This window comes from Tinamus guttatus, unplaced genomic scaffold (genome assembly GCF_059628265.1).
Source record: "Tinamus guttatus ecotype Peru unplaced genomic scaffold, ASM5962826v1 Tinamus_guttatus_pri_ptg001272l, whole genome shotgun sequence".
Classification (NCBI taxonomy): Eukaryota; Metazoa; Chordata; class Aves; order Tinamiformes; family Tinamidae; genus Tinamus; species Tinamus guttatus.
In genome coordinates this window covers 397,282-412,344 of record NW_028289806.1, presented here as the reverse complement: position 1 = coordinate 412,344, position 15,063 = coordinate 397,282, and the positions used below count along the sequence as shown (strand labels likewise).

Below are 15,063 nucleotides of genomic sequence, written 5' to 3'. Positions count from 1 at the left end.
CGCTGTGATTCCGCTGGGAAGAGCGGAGCACGCGCGTCTTCTTACAGGTTTGCGGAGCTTCTCTTAGCTTTTATTAAAAACAAGGATTTTTTTTCCTGTGTTTTCACCATGTTTCCATGAAAGGTGTGAGCAGACGTTAGCACTATATGATGTGACTGCTTGCATTTTTTGTAAGTAATCGCACGTCTGCACAAAACCAACACTGTTAATTAGCATCCACATACCAGGTCTAAAAGGCAGGGATTGACACCAGACCAGACCCTGTTAATGCCTCCATCCCTGACCCGCTTAACGCTGTCACTGAGGGCTGCAATTCCTGTGAAAGAGGTTATAAAAGTGAGGTCTAGAAACACAGAGAAACAGGTAGAGCACAGGCAGGCAGACAGTCATCACCATTCGCTTCCAGTAAATACGGAATCTGAGTTTATAATAATGGAGAACAGCAAAATCTATTAATAATGCCAGAAAATACAAAGCTCTTTCCCTGAGAAGCTGCTTATTAAGTAAAATCAGCATCAGTTTTCAGACCAATTCTGACACCCAAACTTAGCTAGGAAGTTAAAGACTCCTGTAAAGATACAACTCAAACCCCAGAAAAAAATGACATTTATTCTGTTCTCTGCTGTAGAGAGAAGAAGCAAATGCCAGAAAGGGAACTGTCCAAGTAAAAAGAAAGTGTCAATACAATGGGAAATGAGTAGAACTGGCATCAAGAACTGGCAGGCTGAAAAATAAATCAGAGTAATATTCCTAAACAGAAGAGCAATGAGCAGTACGACTGCTAACTAAACTGCCATTAGTTTCAAGCCAGAGCTTGTGAAGTTCCTGAAGAAAAGGCACAAAAAGAAGTTTGCTGCAGAAGGGGATTGACCTCAGTGCTCCGGGGCTTTCCCAACAGTCCTGCATTTCCCTGCTCAGGTTGTGCCTATCAGGACACTTTTTCCAAGTTGTCTGTCCAATCAGCCCAGGTATCTATGACTAGCAGAGAAGTCAAGATCCATTAAATTCCATATTCTGTGCATTGTTCTATAAATAGAGTGAACATCGTGTTCCTCAGTGTTGGAAAAGATTAAACGATACACTGCATTTGAAATGATGTTCTGTTGCTTTAATGGTGCCAAGGGTAAGGTAAGATTAAAAGGAGAGACACAAAGGAGTGGAGGGGAATCTTTCATCTCTGGAAAGTAATGAAGAGGCCCAAAATAAGATCAAGGTCTGACTGTAAGTGGTTCTATCAAATTATATAGGAATATAATGAGTTCTACACTATCTAATTTCCATATGCAGCTCTACAACATCTCCCCCAAAGCAATAATGATGAATATTTAAACATGGCTCAAAAGCTGTTTAATGTAAAGATTTGAGAGGAAGGAAAAGTCCAAATGTGCACTCTCTGCTTCTTAGGAAAGGGGTTAGAACGACAGAAAGATGATCTTCAGAAATTAACTTTTCCAACTCTTTGCTTTAACTCTACTGCCTGCGCATTGCAATGGCCAGATGGAAGCAGGGCTAGCAGAAGAATAAACAGTGTTTATTATATGGGCAGTTTGCTTTTTAAACAGCTACTATTTCACCCAATGCAGAAATGCTGAATTAATTTCTGAATTAGATGTTAAAATTAGTCAAAGGTGTCACAGATAAGATCATTTTAGGAAGTACTGAATATAACCACAAGAAAATACTTCCTGTCATTCCATACTCTAAGCCCTGTTAAGTCTGCAGAAACTCCATTTAAATATGCAATCTGCTTGTTACCTTTTCCATATGCAAGAAATCAAATGTGTTCCTTCCTTCAAGAATTTAAGTGAAAACCCAAACTAGTAACAGATGCAGACAAACACTAAAGATCAAGAAAATTCTGCACTTACTGAATGGTTGCGATATTGCATCTTGCTGCTAAAAAACAAATCAAAAGTATTCTGTTGACTATACTTAAAATAGCTTTATTTCAGACATGCAAGAATTAGAAAATTAGAAGATCAGTAGTGCACACATATTCCACCACTGGACTCACTGCAGTCGTCACCAATAGCACTACCAATGTTCCAACTGCTAATTATTTAGCAATAAAAAAGTAGACTATCTGTTAATTATCTCATGTAGTTGTCCCGAATGCTCTTACTGTGATTTTAACAGATTAACTTTATCCTTCCTACCTAACCTTACAACAGCTCCAAGCCCAAAAAGGGAGCAGATTTGGGCACAGGGTCTGTACACATAAAAGCTGCCATACAGGTACTCCAGCTGACAAACACAAAATTATGTCAGAAATTGTAACTTAATAGCTTATTGCACCACATAAATCAAGACTGAATATTATCTCCATAAGAACTAGATGAAAATCATTAATAACTATTAATTAGCTGTTTCCTAGGCCCACCATCTGGTAAGGATTTTTTCCTAGTCTGTAACTCCTGCTCCTTGCACTTCTCCAAAGCAACTCTAAGATGAAAACAGACTATTCCCTTTGGTTGGGAAATGTAGATCCCAGGATGCTGGTACCCACTTAAATCACCTTCGTGGCCGTAGCTCAGCATTCCCTATGTACCGTTGCCTTTGTTGCCCTTTCTGCTTATTAGGAGGCTCCAGTTTCTGTCTTTATCCCTTAAAAAGCAGCGAGGAGGCAGAAGTTGAGACCTGCCTCCCATCCTGCTCCCAGAAACACGTAGGCACCAAGATAACCAAATTAATCATTCTAACCTGTAAGTGGCTGTCATTAGTATTATTATTTTCATCATATAAATTATCTTCCAGATTAGGTCATATGCATTTTGAGATCCTGCGGTTTCCTAGCAACTCCTCTTACCACTCCACAAGCAGACACCGTGTGCCGTTTTCTCTTCCTTTTTTAGACTATCTGTGCAGGGGTTATATTCAGCACCGGTGAGCTCAGGCCTGGCCCTAATGACCTCTAGCCAGTCGCATTTGCGGGATGAGATCCCACCAGAAGTCAGGGATTCCTCTCCCAAATCGCTTTGCTGCAGATGGCCAGAGAAACAGGGCCCTGCCCTTGTCTTCTGCCGTGGAGACCAGCAGTACCCGTCAAGTAAAGACAAGTCCAGGATCACAAGAGCAGACCCACAAGGGGCAAGAGCAGCAGGACTGGAAGAATTCACCGGCCCCGATCTCCAGGCTTCTTGCAATGAAGCAAGTGACGGCAGTGAGGAGCTTTGTGCTCCACCAGGCCTCCAAGACGGGCGGCTTGTCCACGCACGAAGCCTTTGCCTCCCCACGTGGTGTCCGAGCACCCGCGTTGGCTGGGCAGACTCGCACCGATGGATCCCAGCAGACAACGCGGAATTCCTCTGGCTGCACACGGACAGCGGGAATGTGGGATGCACCAAAACCTTCCAGTACTTGCAGGTGTGACGGCAGTTCTGCCTCCTGCGTAAATGTACAAGATGTACCTCAATATCACGTAAATTGTAATTATGTTTACCAAACAATGCACATTCACACACAGGCTTCTGCGTGAAAGAAGATGAACTGGGGCTTTTATAGTTGTTTCTAGTCTAACTTTGGAAACTGTCTGGAGGGTCAGACCAATTTTAGGCCCCAATTTTAATTAACTTCTCTAGCTAAGTTAATCAAGATAGCTACCAAATTTAATCACGATGAGGATGCAGAGTTGGATGGTGTGACTATCCTAAAAAGTCTTTTGTGTAGGAAAATAGGATTAATTCCTTCCCTGCCCCACTGACATTTTTTAAAATAACAACGTCTGTTCTAAACTACAAAGCTGTGGGGCTTAATTATTTAGATAGCTAGTGGCCCTGTTTCAAAGAAGAAAAGGGAACAGATCTTTGAGACGAACCATCTCCAGTCCATGTGGAGTACAGCTATTAATATTTGATCTCCTGCTAGCCCGGAGGCAAAGGGAATAATGTTCATTACAAGAGCCTAGGACTGAATCCACTTTAACAATTAACTGAACTCATGATGATAGCAACTGAAGATGAGGATGAAACCTTTCCTGCTGCATGGGAGGTGGGCATGCTGGGGGGCTCCTGTGTTTCCTGCAGCACAGAGCCAATATTCTGTAAATCACAGAAAGGAAGGAAGAGACTTCTGTGGTTGCCAGCAGAGCCTCAGTGAAAAGACCAACACTGGATCCAATACCCAGTCTGATTAAGGGAGAGATAAGTTAATTGTGAAGAGTGACGAGCAGAGACACAAAGGCATACTGCTTGAAAAGGGATTAAATAACTTCGTGGAAATGTAATTAACAGGAACAGAGGACTTCCATCTCCTAAGCACGTGGATCTGCCTTTCGGTCTCGTACCCTCTGCTCGCTGCCTCCCCAGGTTAGGGCCAGGAAAGTGGTTCTATTTTTCAGGCTGGTCACTCTCTTTGCTTCCACGTAAAGCTCTAAACCAATATTCTGCACGTGGTTTTGCCCGGGAAACTGCATGCTCCAGCAGAAGCTCTGGAGGTTAAATATTGAGGGCCAGAGTCACTCGTACGTGTAGAGTAATAGAGCTCCTGGAATTACTACGCTCTCCAGGCCCGCTGCAGATATTTGCCTCTTGGCTTTACTCTTCCTACAGTGTATACCCATTAGCACCTCTAATTAGAAAGGAAAATCACGAGTTCCATGTTATTTAAAAGATTATGCATTTTAAAATACAGCACAATGTAATTATTTTTAATAGCCACAGCTATTTCATGTATTTACTTTTAATGGTGTTTGAGTCATAAATTAACAGTAAAAAGAAAAAGGCAAATCAGCACTTGACAGAAAAGCAGGCAGCATTTGAAAAGACAAAGTGGAAAGCTAAAAACTAGGATCAAAAGGGAAGAGGGCCTTCATGGTTTTTCTTCCTTGCCTTATTCAGGACCCTTTTTTTTAATCATCGAATTTGTCTTTCTAGGGCCAAGAAGGTGAGGGATAAACAAATATTTGCAAAGAGTGGGTTGTTCTTTCAGAGTCGATTCTCCGTGTTGTTGCTGAGCAGCTCGTGTCTGGGGTCAAGCGATGGCTGCTTTTGGATAAACACAGTCTTATATTAGCAGATACTAAAGCTAGTGAAGTACCACTGCTACTGCAGAGGCCAGAGGATGCATGAGGTACCTTCTCCTACAAGGAAATGGTACACACAGACTTCTCCATTGGTATTCCCAATTTTAAATTAACAAGCTACGTTACTTGGCTAGTAAGTGACGCTTGGGACCTCCTCGCCTTCCCCGTACCTCTGTTCCCACGTGCCCTGCAGCATCTCCAGCAGCACCGGGGCTGGGTGTCACTGCGCTGGCTGCTGCCCGAGCAGACCGCGTGACAACACAGGCCCCCGAGCACGGAGCCCAAGGATGGACCCGGGTGAATACAGACCCGCAGGCAGGCCGGCACCTCAGAGGGGCCGTCCCGAGCGCAACGCGCACGCGGACCCGCGGCTGCACCGCGCGGTCGCCCTGCTCACACGGCCCTCCCGTGCCAAGAACGCGGCCAAGCCAAGCGCTGTTTGCGGCACCTCTCACTCCCTGCAAAGTCACCGAGAACACATGAAAAAGATAAACCTGCAGGGGCCCCATTTCCTATCTCTGCAAAGAGCATCAACGCACGGTAGCAGACACTGTTCTGCAGATAGATGTGGTCCTCTGGGCCCTATAGACAAGCTGGAAACAGACCTAACGTTAGCTGCTCGACATCAGCTTTGTCTTGCCTCTGAACATCTTGTATTTCACCCCCAGGGTTTTTCTAGTGTGAAAAGAACCATCAATTTCCTTCCCCTGCGATGGCAGCGCAGGAGTGATTACTGCATGTGCCCTGGTATAAACGCAGCTCGCTTGTCTCCACAGAAAGCCCGACTGGCGAGGATCCGCGTGGCTAAGACGGGCAGCTCCAACGCGTACCTGCACAGCAAGCGCAACGGCCTCCTCAACGAAGCCCTGGAGCTGACGGTGAGTGCACGGAAACGGCCCCTTCCGCGGGAGAGCTTGAGAACTGCCCCGATCCCGGCCCTCGTCCTGCTCTCCCTCCCGCTCCCCATCCGTTGCCCCCTAAGCGCGCATTGCAGCGCGGCAGCCCCACGCGAGCGGGGCTGTGCTATAACTAATGCACTGTATGTCGGGGTAGCTGGATCCAGCTGCAGGACTGGAGGAGAGAAGAAAAAATACACAAAAAAACCCAAAACAAGAAAAACCCCACACTTTTCTGAGCTAGGAGAGCATCCAGCCTTCGTCCATATTAACAGCTTGGGTTCACAAAGCCCTCTGTGTGATGAAACTGTGGAAGCTCTACTGAGTTACACTCCCGAATGCCTGCCCTTCCTATAAATATCTGCAGTCTTTTAACAAATAGTTGTTTATTTTTAAGAGTCCCTCTCTAATATGTGCCTTGTACCATGGTTATTAAAGCACAGCGTTCTGTTCAGAAATAGCTCAGTAAAGCCTCACCCATTCCCACTTTTCTAAGGGATATTATCACGAGCCACGCAGGGAAGAACTCACATCCGTGCGGCTGAATGCGGCCGCGCGCCGAGGGGCGGCCCGGCAGCGCGTGCTTCCGTGGCTCCGACCTGCCCGGAGCGGGGAAGGAACGGGAAAACACAAAGGAGCCGATGCCTGAGGTGACGCTGCTCACAGCAGCGGCTGTGGAATTATTACAAGCGCTTCATCGCTAACTGTTGGCACAGTAAGAAAATAATTCCCATTTCAGGCAATCTGCTGGGGGGCTCACTTGCAGCAGGAAGGCATCTGTAGGCTTACAGCTATTCATGAGACACAGAAGTTTTAAGAGTGTCAGATTGCTCAGCAACACCCGTGAAAACAGAGGTTATTACACTAACCCCCATCAAGACCAGAGCAGGTATTAGCACATTTCAGAGATTTAATTTCCAATAAAGCAGCCCTTAGCGCACACAGGAAGCGAAGAGCAAGATGAAGAAGGTTTAATGGGGCAGGCAGAGCTGCCTCATGCTCGCGCACGCTGGCCCGGGGCCTTGTCCCCCCGGCACAGGGCCATGTCCCCTGTGTGGCGCTGGGCCTGGGGCCCTGCAGCTGGTGCAGGCCGGGTTGGTGCCGGTGGCTGGCCCGGTTCCATGAGAGCCGGGGCCCGGCCCGGCGCGCCCAGGCCTCACCCGGGTTAAGGGCCTTCGCGCGGCCCTAGGCCGGATTCGCCGCCTTGCAGCGGCGCTGGCTGCGGGCGCCGCCGTCCTGGGTACGGCCCCGCTCGCCAGGGCCACCGCACGGCCCCGCGCGCAGGGCAGAGCCGCCCAGACGCCGTGCGGGTTCACCCACGGCAAGGGCTGCCCCAAAGCAACCCGAGCTGTGGCTCGCAGCTATACTAATAAACTGAGAACCAAGGACTGCCCGGGATTCAGAAATACGCACCAGATTTCCTCTCATCAGCACCAGAGTGAATCACTGAAAACATCCATCAGTAAATTGGTTCGGTGTAAGCTATCGAGCACGTCTGCAGCCTTGCACCCAAGTAAAGATAAAGCGAAGGAAAGACTTCACACAAGGACAGCAGCAGGAAGAACCTTTGCTCCTAGAGAAAATACAGGCTCTTGCTTCAGAAACACGGGGGGATTTGTGACATTTCACATTCACCATCTAGACACCAAGTGCTCAGAGCTTTCTCTTCTCATTTAGACAGGGGAAGCGAGTGGTGTTAGTGGCTTTTACGTCAGAAGTGCTCAAGGGATGGCGAGCTTCTTCCCGCGGCAGCAGCCTACATATCCTCTTACTGTTAATCTCCTTGTAGAGCTAGCTGAAATTCCCTTTCAGCTGGAAGGTGGAGATCCTGGGAACACGGGCTGCGAGGTGTCCTCGCCTGGTGACCCCCATGGGCATCTCCCTGCAGCTCCCCTTCCTCCCTGGGCACCCACATGCTCTTGGGTTCTGCAAGCGCTGGCCCAAGAACAGCTGAATGGAAGATACAGCAGGAACGGGCCTCGCTGGTGGGACCCCTATTTCCATCCCTTGATCTGTTTGCATCAGCTGCGAGTTGCTCCTCTTGCTGGGATGCAGAGGGCCAGACCAAACGGTGCTGCCAGAGCTTTATATTTGATTTAAGGTCTTCAAACAGGGGCAGGGAAGCCCTGCCTCTACCTTCTGCTTTCAAATGCCCCTTACACCTGCTCCAAAACACAGCTGAACAGGAAAGAGCTGTGAACCCTTGAGATGCTGCTTGCAGTATCTGCTCTTTCTCCTTTTCCAGAGGGTCTTAGCGCAGCATCTGCCTTGTTTTAGGAGGAAGGAGCTCCACGGGAAACATTCCCGCACAGCCTTCAGCAGTCACTAATCTCTGCAGGGTAGGAGCAGAACCTGCTTGATGTGTTGGTTCACCAGGAAAGCTATGAATAAGAAAAATAGAACTGACCTTTTTTTAGGCCGCTTCCAAAAATATTTCTGAGGTGCTTCTCTTCCAAAACAACAACAGCAAAATACATAACCTGCCTAAGCCGCTTTCCGATAGGAAGATACTGTTTATACAGAAAAATCAGCTCAGCTATGTTTTGGCATCTGTCAGAGGTACAGTTATTCCTCCATTTAGGAATGCAGAACCATTGTGTGAATAGCATCCAGAACACAATTTTTCAGTGAATAACTAGGACATATGGAAGTATTTAAAAATCAACGCGCAAAGCACAGCTGCATTTGACCCCCATAAGAGCAAAGGACAAAGTCCTGGCACTTCTGCCAGCATTTCTGCTGCCTCTCCCATCCCACCCATTTTCTCTCCTAAGCAGTCAGATACTTCACTTTTGTGTCTCAGCAGATACTCAGTTCACACACAGCAATTTCTGACTTTCATATTTAGGCCCTGCAGAGGATACTGAGCACCCTTTATGCAGAGGGCACACAGAAACATTTTCTAACTGCTAATTGCCATTTTAAATGCATCTCATTGTCTTTGAAAATGCTAATCACTAAAGATACACCCAGAGTAATGCACATAGATCCTGGAAAATGTGCCATGAAATTACAGTGAATTTCAAGATCAGGAAGTTTAATTAATAAAAGAATATCCAGGAGGGGCCAGTCCTTTTGTACCGGTTCAGTCTAAGCGCTCTCAGCTGTGCCCAGGCCCCTCCTAGAGCACGAGCTGCCTGGTCGGATCCAAACACACCCTACACTGAATTAGCTTCTAAATTTGTTGTGCCATATTTGAACCATTTCTGTACACAGGGGAGATAAGGAAAAGCTGCACTCCGCTTGGGGCTGTCAGGTGTTACAGTACAGTGAATATATTTGAAGATACTTGAATAATGGCAGTGCTGCGATCACGAGCGTTTGGCGCAGGCCTGCCCTGCCCTGCTTGGTGCCAGGCTGTGCAGAGGGGCCCTGCTCAGCCCCGGGGCTCCCAGGCCCTGTGTTAATGAAACGCAGCCGCAGAAACCACCCTAGGGGTTCAAACCATCCAGCCCAGGAGCTGGCACCGACGGGGCCTCCCTTTCCCAGGAAACTGCTGCCGCCTTCCGTGCGAGCCCCTACCACTGCTCCACGATGCCGCTGCATTCCAGGCTTCAACGGGACAATTTACACACACATATATAATAAAAAAACCAGGCGGCCGCGCATTAGCAAGGGAGGCAGATCCATGAGCCCCATCTCCCAGAACGACGTTGCAAGCAGGGAAATCCACACACGACAGCCAGGATCACGTTCCCCGATCCTGCCAAAACTCCCCAGGTTTAGACAACCCCACGTGCAAGTGCCCATGGGCAGCAGGGTCCCAGCTCAGCACGGCCAGGCCGCCTCTACGGACACCAGAGCTCAGGGGACACCCTTTGGCATTCAAGGGTCACATTAAGCTTAAGGGTCTTAACAAGCTTTGGAAAAACAAAAATTAGGAGATTTTTTTTTTCTTTACCTTCTGGTCCCTGAGCCTTTGCACCATGTCAGCAGCATCTCCCAGGCTTCCTCCACAGCTACAAAATAGATGGAAACACACAGTTTTGGAACCAAAACTGAGATCCTCATGTGAGCTTATAAATCACTTTATCAAGAAAAAATAAAGAGGAAATGTAAGACTCATGATAAGAGCTTAAGAGCTAGCAACACTGAAACTGTTATCTTTCCCTGTGAAAGCTAATGCTGCTAGTTGTGTTTGTTTCACACTTTTACAGCTGGTTTGGGTTTTTTCCCCCCTTTCTCCGGCTATTTAGGGATCCACTGATGATGAGCAGCACATGACTAAAGGCACCTCCCTAATTGAGAGCCAACATCACCACCTGCTGCACTGCCTGGAAAAAACAACTGTAAGTAGAAATACAACCCTTCTCCCTCTTGAGTCTCTATGTAGAAAAGTGTGCACTGAAGTAGGCTCCAAACAGCAGCCTGTGCCTGGCAGACCCACACACGGCACCAAAGGGGGCTGACACGTTCCTAGCAACATTCTGCAGTGGGCCAAATACCCTTCCATTTTACTGAGACTTTCTTAAAAAAAAAAGCTGCACAGGCATCCACACCAGTACAAAGTCACAGGTAAATTGCCCAAACTGCCCAGTTCAGCTGCATGCCAAAAAGACATCAGCAGGCAAGGAGATATATCCACCTTGTCTGTTGGATCTCCATTAAACTGAATTTTCCCCTGAGCTTTGGAAAAAGAGCTAAGCTGCATTTGTGGTGTCAGTCGCAGAGTGTTGCTTGTGCCAGCTGGTCACCTTGGACAAATCTGCTGTCTTAGAGGAGGAAGAGGATGTCAGGGACTCCACCTAGACCCTGATGCAAATCAGCTGGCCAAAATAACCCTCAGCCCCTCCTAGGGATCAGAGCAGTGCTCTTAATGGGTTTAAAGGCTGCAGAGCTCTGCTTGCAAGAGCAGGTAATTTATCTCAAAGCCAGTCAAGCAGGTTCTGCTGCAATGACTTTCTGTTTATGCCACACAAAGTGTTGGAGTAAGAGTTTTATTCTTCATTATTAAGTGATTCTATACATGCAGAATTCTCTTGGAAACTTTCAGATATTTATGTCATTAATATGTTTTACTTCCAGGTCTGTGTAAGAGGTTTTGCAGTAGGGGAACACAATCTATAACATGGAGCATTTTATCATGGTTCATTCTAGAAGGAATGGAGAGAGGTTAACACTTGAAATATTAATGCTGTTTTCTGTCTGCATCCATCATCAAATGTACTTCTGATTTCTGACTTGCAAGAGCTTTCTTTTAAGATAAACTGCCTCCACTTTCATAGTTTGCTCTATGCTGGAGTTACACATCTAGGCAGCATTGGAAGATGCCGACTTGTTAATGGCACTGACCTGCTGAGCACAGCTGGTCTGTCACCAGGAGGAGGGTGGTCGCCCTCAGGGAGAGGGAACTGATTCCTCCTGTATCAATAACCGAGTTGATTTGTAAGATTCATCTTGCCTTTGTTTCTAGTCATTCTGGCTGCTACATAACATGCAGACATTTCACAATCTGGCTCCTTACTTTAGGACTCCGTGCTTAAAAGCTTCACTACTGTGACCTGTATTTCACAAGTAACACTTCCATTTGTAAACTTCATTTTGCATTGGGAGCTGCATGAGTCGCTCCATCACTGATGAGCCAGTTTGGGTGCTGGAAGCAATGCAGCAGTGTCATATCCTCCTTTGTGGATGTATTAGCCTAGTGCAAAAATAAGTCTAGACTGCCTCCAGCAGCCAAAGTTACTCAAAAGGTGAGTCTCAGTGGTTGAAAATGTTCCAAACGTTGTCTTTTTCTGTAAAGAGTGACAACAGTAACGATACTTTGAATTTTCATGAAAATCTAGCAGGAGAATCTGCACAATATTTCCCCTCCCCATTTTTCAGGCAGTTATTAAGATTATGTTGCATCAAACCATGTAAGCAAGTTTGAATTTTTGTCTGAAATATCAATCAAAATAGCTCACTCACCTTGTGTGGCAATTCCTTTCAATGCACATAATCTATTAAAATACTATGCAACACCTCTCCCCTCAAAACATTAAATCATAGTACAAGAATTTTTAAACACTGCAGAGTCATTTTTGTGATGATGATACATGTTGCAGGTGGAATGCAATGAGGAACGTACCACGGTTGCAAACTTGTTTCAATGGGCAATTCACCTTTCCTTAAACTTGGCAGAAGGATTCTGAAAATACTGGATTTATTTTCATGGTATCTGCAATTATCACTAAAGTCTTACCCTGAAACGGCTGTGAATGGCTCACAAATCTGGTGCCCCAGAAGACAAAGCGACCCTGAGGTCAACAAGGGCTGCTTTGCCACACAACACAGGGGGGTTGTGCAAACAAAAGGAGTTTCTTTGCTCCTTCCAGATGGAACATGGACATTCACAAGCTGTATTTTCTCCCACTGCTATGTGGGCTGACTCCAATCCTTCAGCCCAAACCTTTCTGCAGCATATGATGAGAACCGTACCCATTGGTGATCCAATGACAGACAATTCTGATTTTGCTTACTTGTGTTGTGAATCAGCAGCACAAACTTTGTTTTCCTTTGCATTGTGCTCTCAAAAGATCTGAGTAATCAAATTGTCACAGTCTTGTCTTATTTTCAAGGAGAGCACATTAAGAAGCTTACGTGTAAGAATGAAGGAACAAAGGGGTCTGATTCAGGCAAGGTTTGGCAAAGAGAAGGTCCAATTGCCCATTCAAACTTGAGCAATATAGCTGCAATACTGCGACAAAAGGATGCAATGATGGGACTAAGTTTCTGAATGCCGGAATGGTCAATCAAATGTGTTTTTATCTTTTGTTGGCATGTTGTCCCGTAGGGATTGTCCTATCTTGTGGATGATCCCCTGTTATCTGTACGAACTTCCACCATCAAGGTATTTCCTTTTCAATTCAATCTGTTCTATGAGCTGTGACGTGTCTGGAGTGTTTGGTTCCTTTCTGGTCCCTGGTCTTGTCCCGGGCAGTTTGTGCACGTGGTTCTTTTGCTCCCCGGTGCCTTTGTTTATCCTGAGAGTCCTTAGTGGTTCCCATGGAAATCAGTGGCTGCCTCCACCCTGGTTGCTTTTGTTTCCCATCCTTTCTGCTGCTGACAGGGACTGGATGAAGTATGTGCATTAGAACGATGTGGATGTTCATACATGTGCATAAGAGTTCTTCCTTTCAGGATATTGTTTGTTTAGGACAAAAAAAAAAACACTTCCAAGTTTCAGTTTTCTGAACTTTCCCATCACTTCCCCCTACCAGCTGCCATGCTTATTTCTACCAGTGCTGCAGGCATGCTTTGCACCCAACAGCAAGTGCAAGGGACATCCTGTAGTAAACTGACCTGACAAGACAGTCCTCCAGACACAGTACCATCCTGGCCCCAGGGCGCCTGAATCTCCCCTCCCGTGGGGTTTAATAACCATGTGGCATCACAGACCATTTGAAGCCACTCTGGGGTCCAGATATATGTGTGAAAGGAAAATCAGACAATATATTAACCATGTCAGACTGTGTAAACAAGACAGTATTGACAGATTATCATGCTTTTGTCACTGCAACAGCTTCTCTTATTCCCATATTGATTCAGGACAGCAAAACCTTTTCTCGGTTGTAGTGAGTGCAAGGGCAAAGTCACCTCTTCCTCTGTTCCTGTTGCGTTTCTTTCTTGAGCTCTACCTATTGCAACCCTTGCCAGGAGCAGGGCAGAGAGCACCCTACGCGCACAGGGGGCTGACCCATCCCACCAGGCTAGCAAAATGCACCGCTCCAAGAAAACTGCTGTCGGTCGCAGCCGCTGCCACGGCGAGTAATGACATTGCTGTTTTTCCTGCCAGAACCACGAGTTCATCGACGAGCAGCTGTTTGAGCAAAACTGCATGGAGAGCTCGATGCAGAACTACCCGTCGTCGCGGAGCCCGTCCTTGTCGAGCCACCACGGCCTGGCCACGTCCTGCTGCTCGCGGCGCCACAAGAAGAGCACCCACCTGCCCAACTGCAGCGTGCCGGCCACGCGGCTGCGCAGCATGCAGGAGCTCAGCACCATCCACATCCAGTGCAGCGAGCAGCCCTCGCTCACCACGAGGTAGGAGCCTCTGCCAGAATTCAGGCAGTTTCCAAATTAAGGCAGGTTCCCGCAGGCGGATTCTCCAGAGAGGGCTGGAGCTGGCGGTGTCTGTGTCTGCCTCCTCCTAGCAGGGCCCCAAGAACAGGGACACTGGAAGGAGCTCCGGCCGCAGTCAGCGCTGCGTGGCCCAGGCAGGAGGCAGCTGCTGCCCCCGGTCACCAGGGCTTGCGCAGTGTCACTCTGCTCCCCGGTAGCCCAGGACCTTCCCGGGCCAGGCGGGCAGACGGGTTCATCCGTGTCCGCACGTGAAAGCCAGCGGAGCGCTGCACATGCCGACCTGATCCACAGGGAAACTCATTCCATCAGTTTCCATTGTCCAAAAGCCTGAATTACAACTGTAAGCAACAGGCATCACTAGGAAACAGCTAAGGAGGGATTTCACATCAGTGCCTCAGGAGTTCTCCCATAAAGAGCTCTTAGTTCCACAGGTGAAGAAATGTCTCTCTCAATAGACAATTTTGAAATTGAGCGTGTCATTTTATATATAACTTGCTGAAAAATCATTTCCTCACTCTATCTTGCTTGCAAGTATTAAATGACTTTCTAAATTCCCTTCAGCCCATTAAGCCTCTTGTGCACGGGGCTGTTTTTGAAATGAGCATTCCTCTCCTCACTGCTATCAAAAGGATGTGGAAACTGAAATGAAGCTGCCCCCAGGGCAACAGGAGTGCTCTGTGCCAGGGTGAAGGCAGAAGGGCATTTCGGAGGACGGACCTGGAACAAACAAGCACAAAACAAGCCTGTGGCTTCCTCCTTTCAAGGTGACAGACATTTAAGCCAGCACCTGAAACAATAACTCAGGCAAATGAAGTGCTCTGTTCCAGGGGTGCTCAACCAGATGTCAGCTATGATATTTTTAACTGTCAGCACTGTTAGTTATTTCACTTGCTTACCAATCTGCATAAGAGCAGAGAGGGAATATTGTGAGGACCTGCACCATCCACCTGAACCACGCTCATCAGGGCTGCTCTGTCCCTGCTCAGGGAGGTTGCAGAAGGGCAAGAGATGCCAAAACTGGGTATCTTTATGGAGGTAGGAGGCTTCCCAGACTTCTGGAAATCCTTCTGCTGAGTCTACCAG

General features: G+C 47.2%; 1 protein-coding gene across 1 annotated transcript in view; it reads left to right on the top strand.

Moving 5' to 3' along the window:
• Nucleotides 1-15,063, top strand: part of KCND3 (potassium voltage-gated channel subfamily D member 3) — a 79,036-nt gene that overhangs the window by 62,896 nt on the left and 1,077 nt on the right. The window contains exons 4-7 of the mRNA XM_088538909.1: nt 5,797-5,898; nt 10,113-10,205; nt 12,692-12,748; nt 13,694-13,941. Coding sequence (XP_088395035.1) covers nt 5,797-5,898; nt 10,113-10,205; nt 12,692-12,748; nt 13,694-13,941 — 500 coding nt within the window. The remainder of the gene's footprint in view (nt 1-5,796; nt 5,899-10,112; nt 10,206-12,691; nt 12,749-13,693; nt 13,942-15,063) is intronic.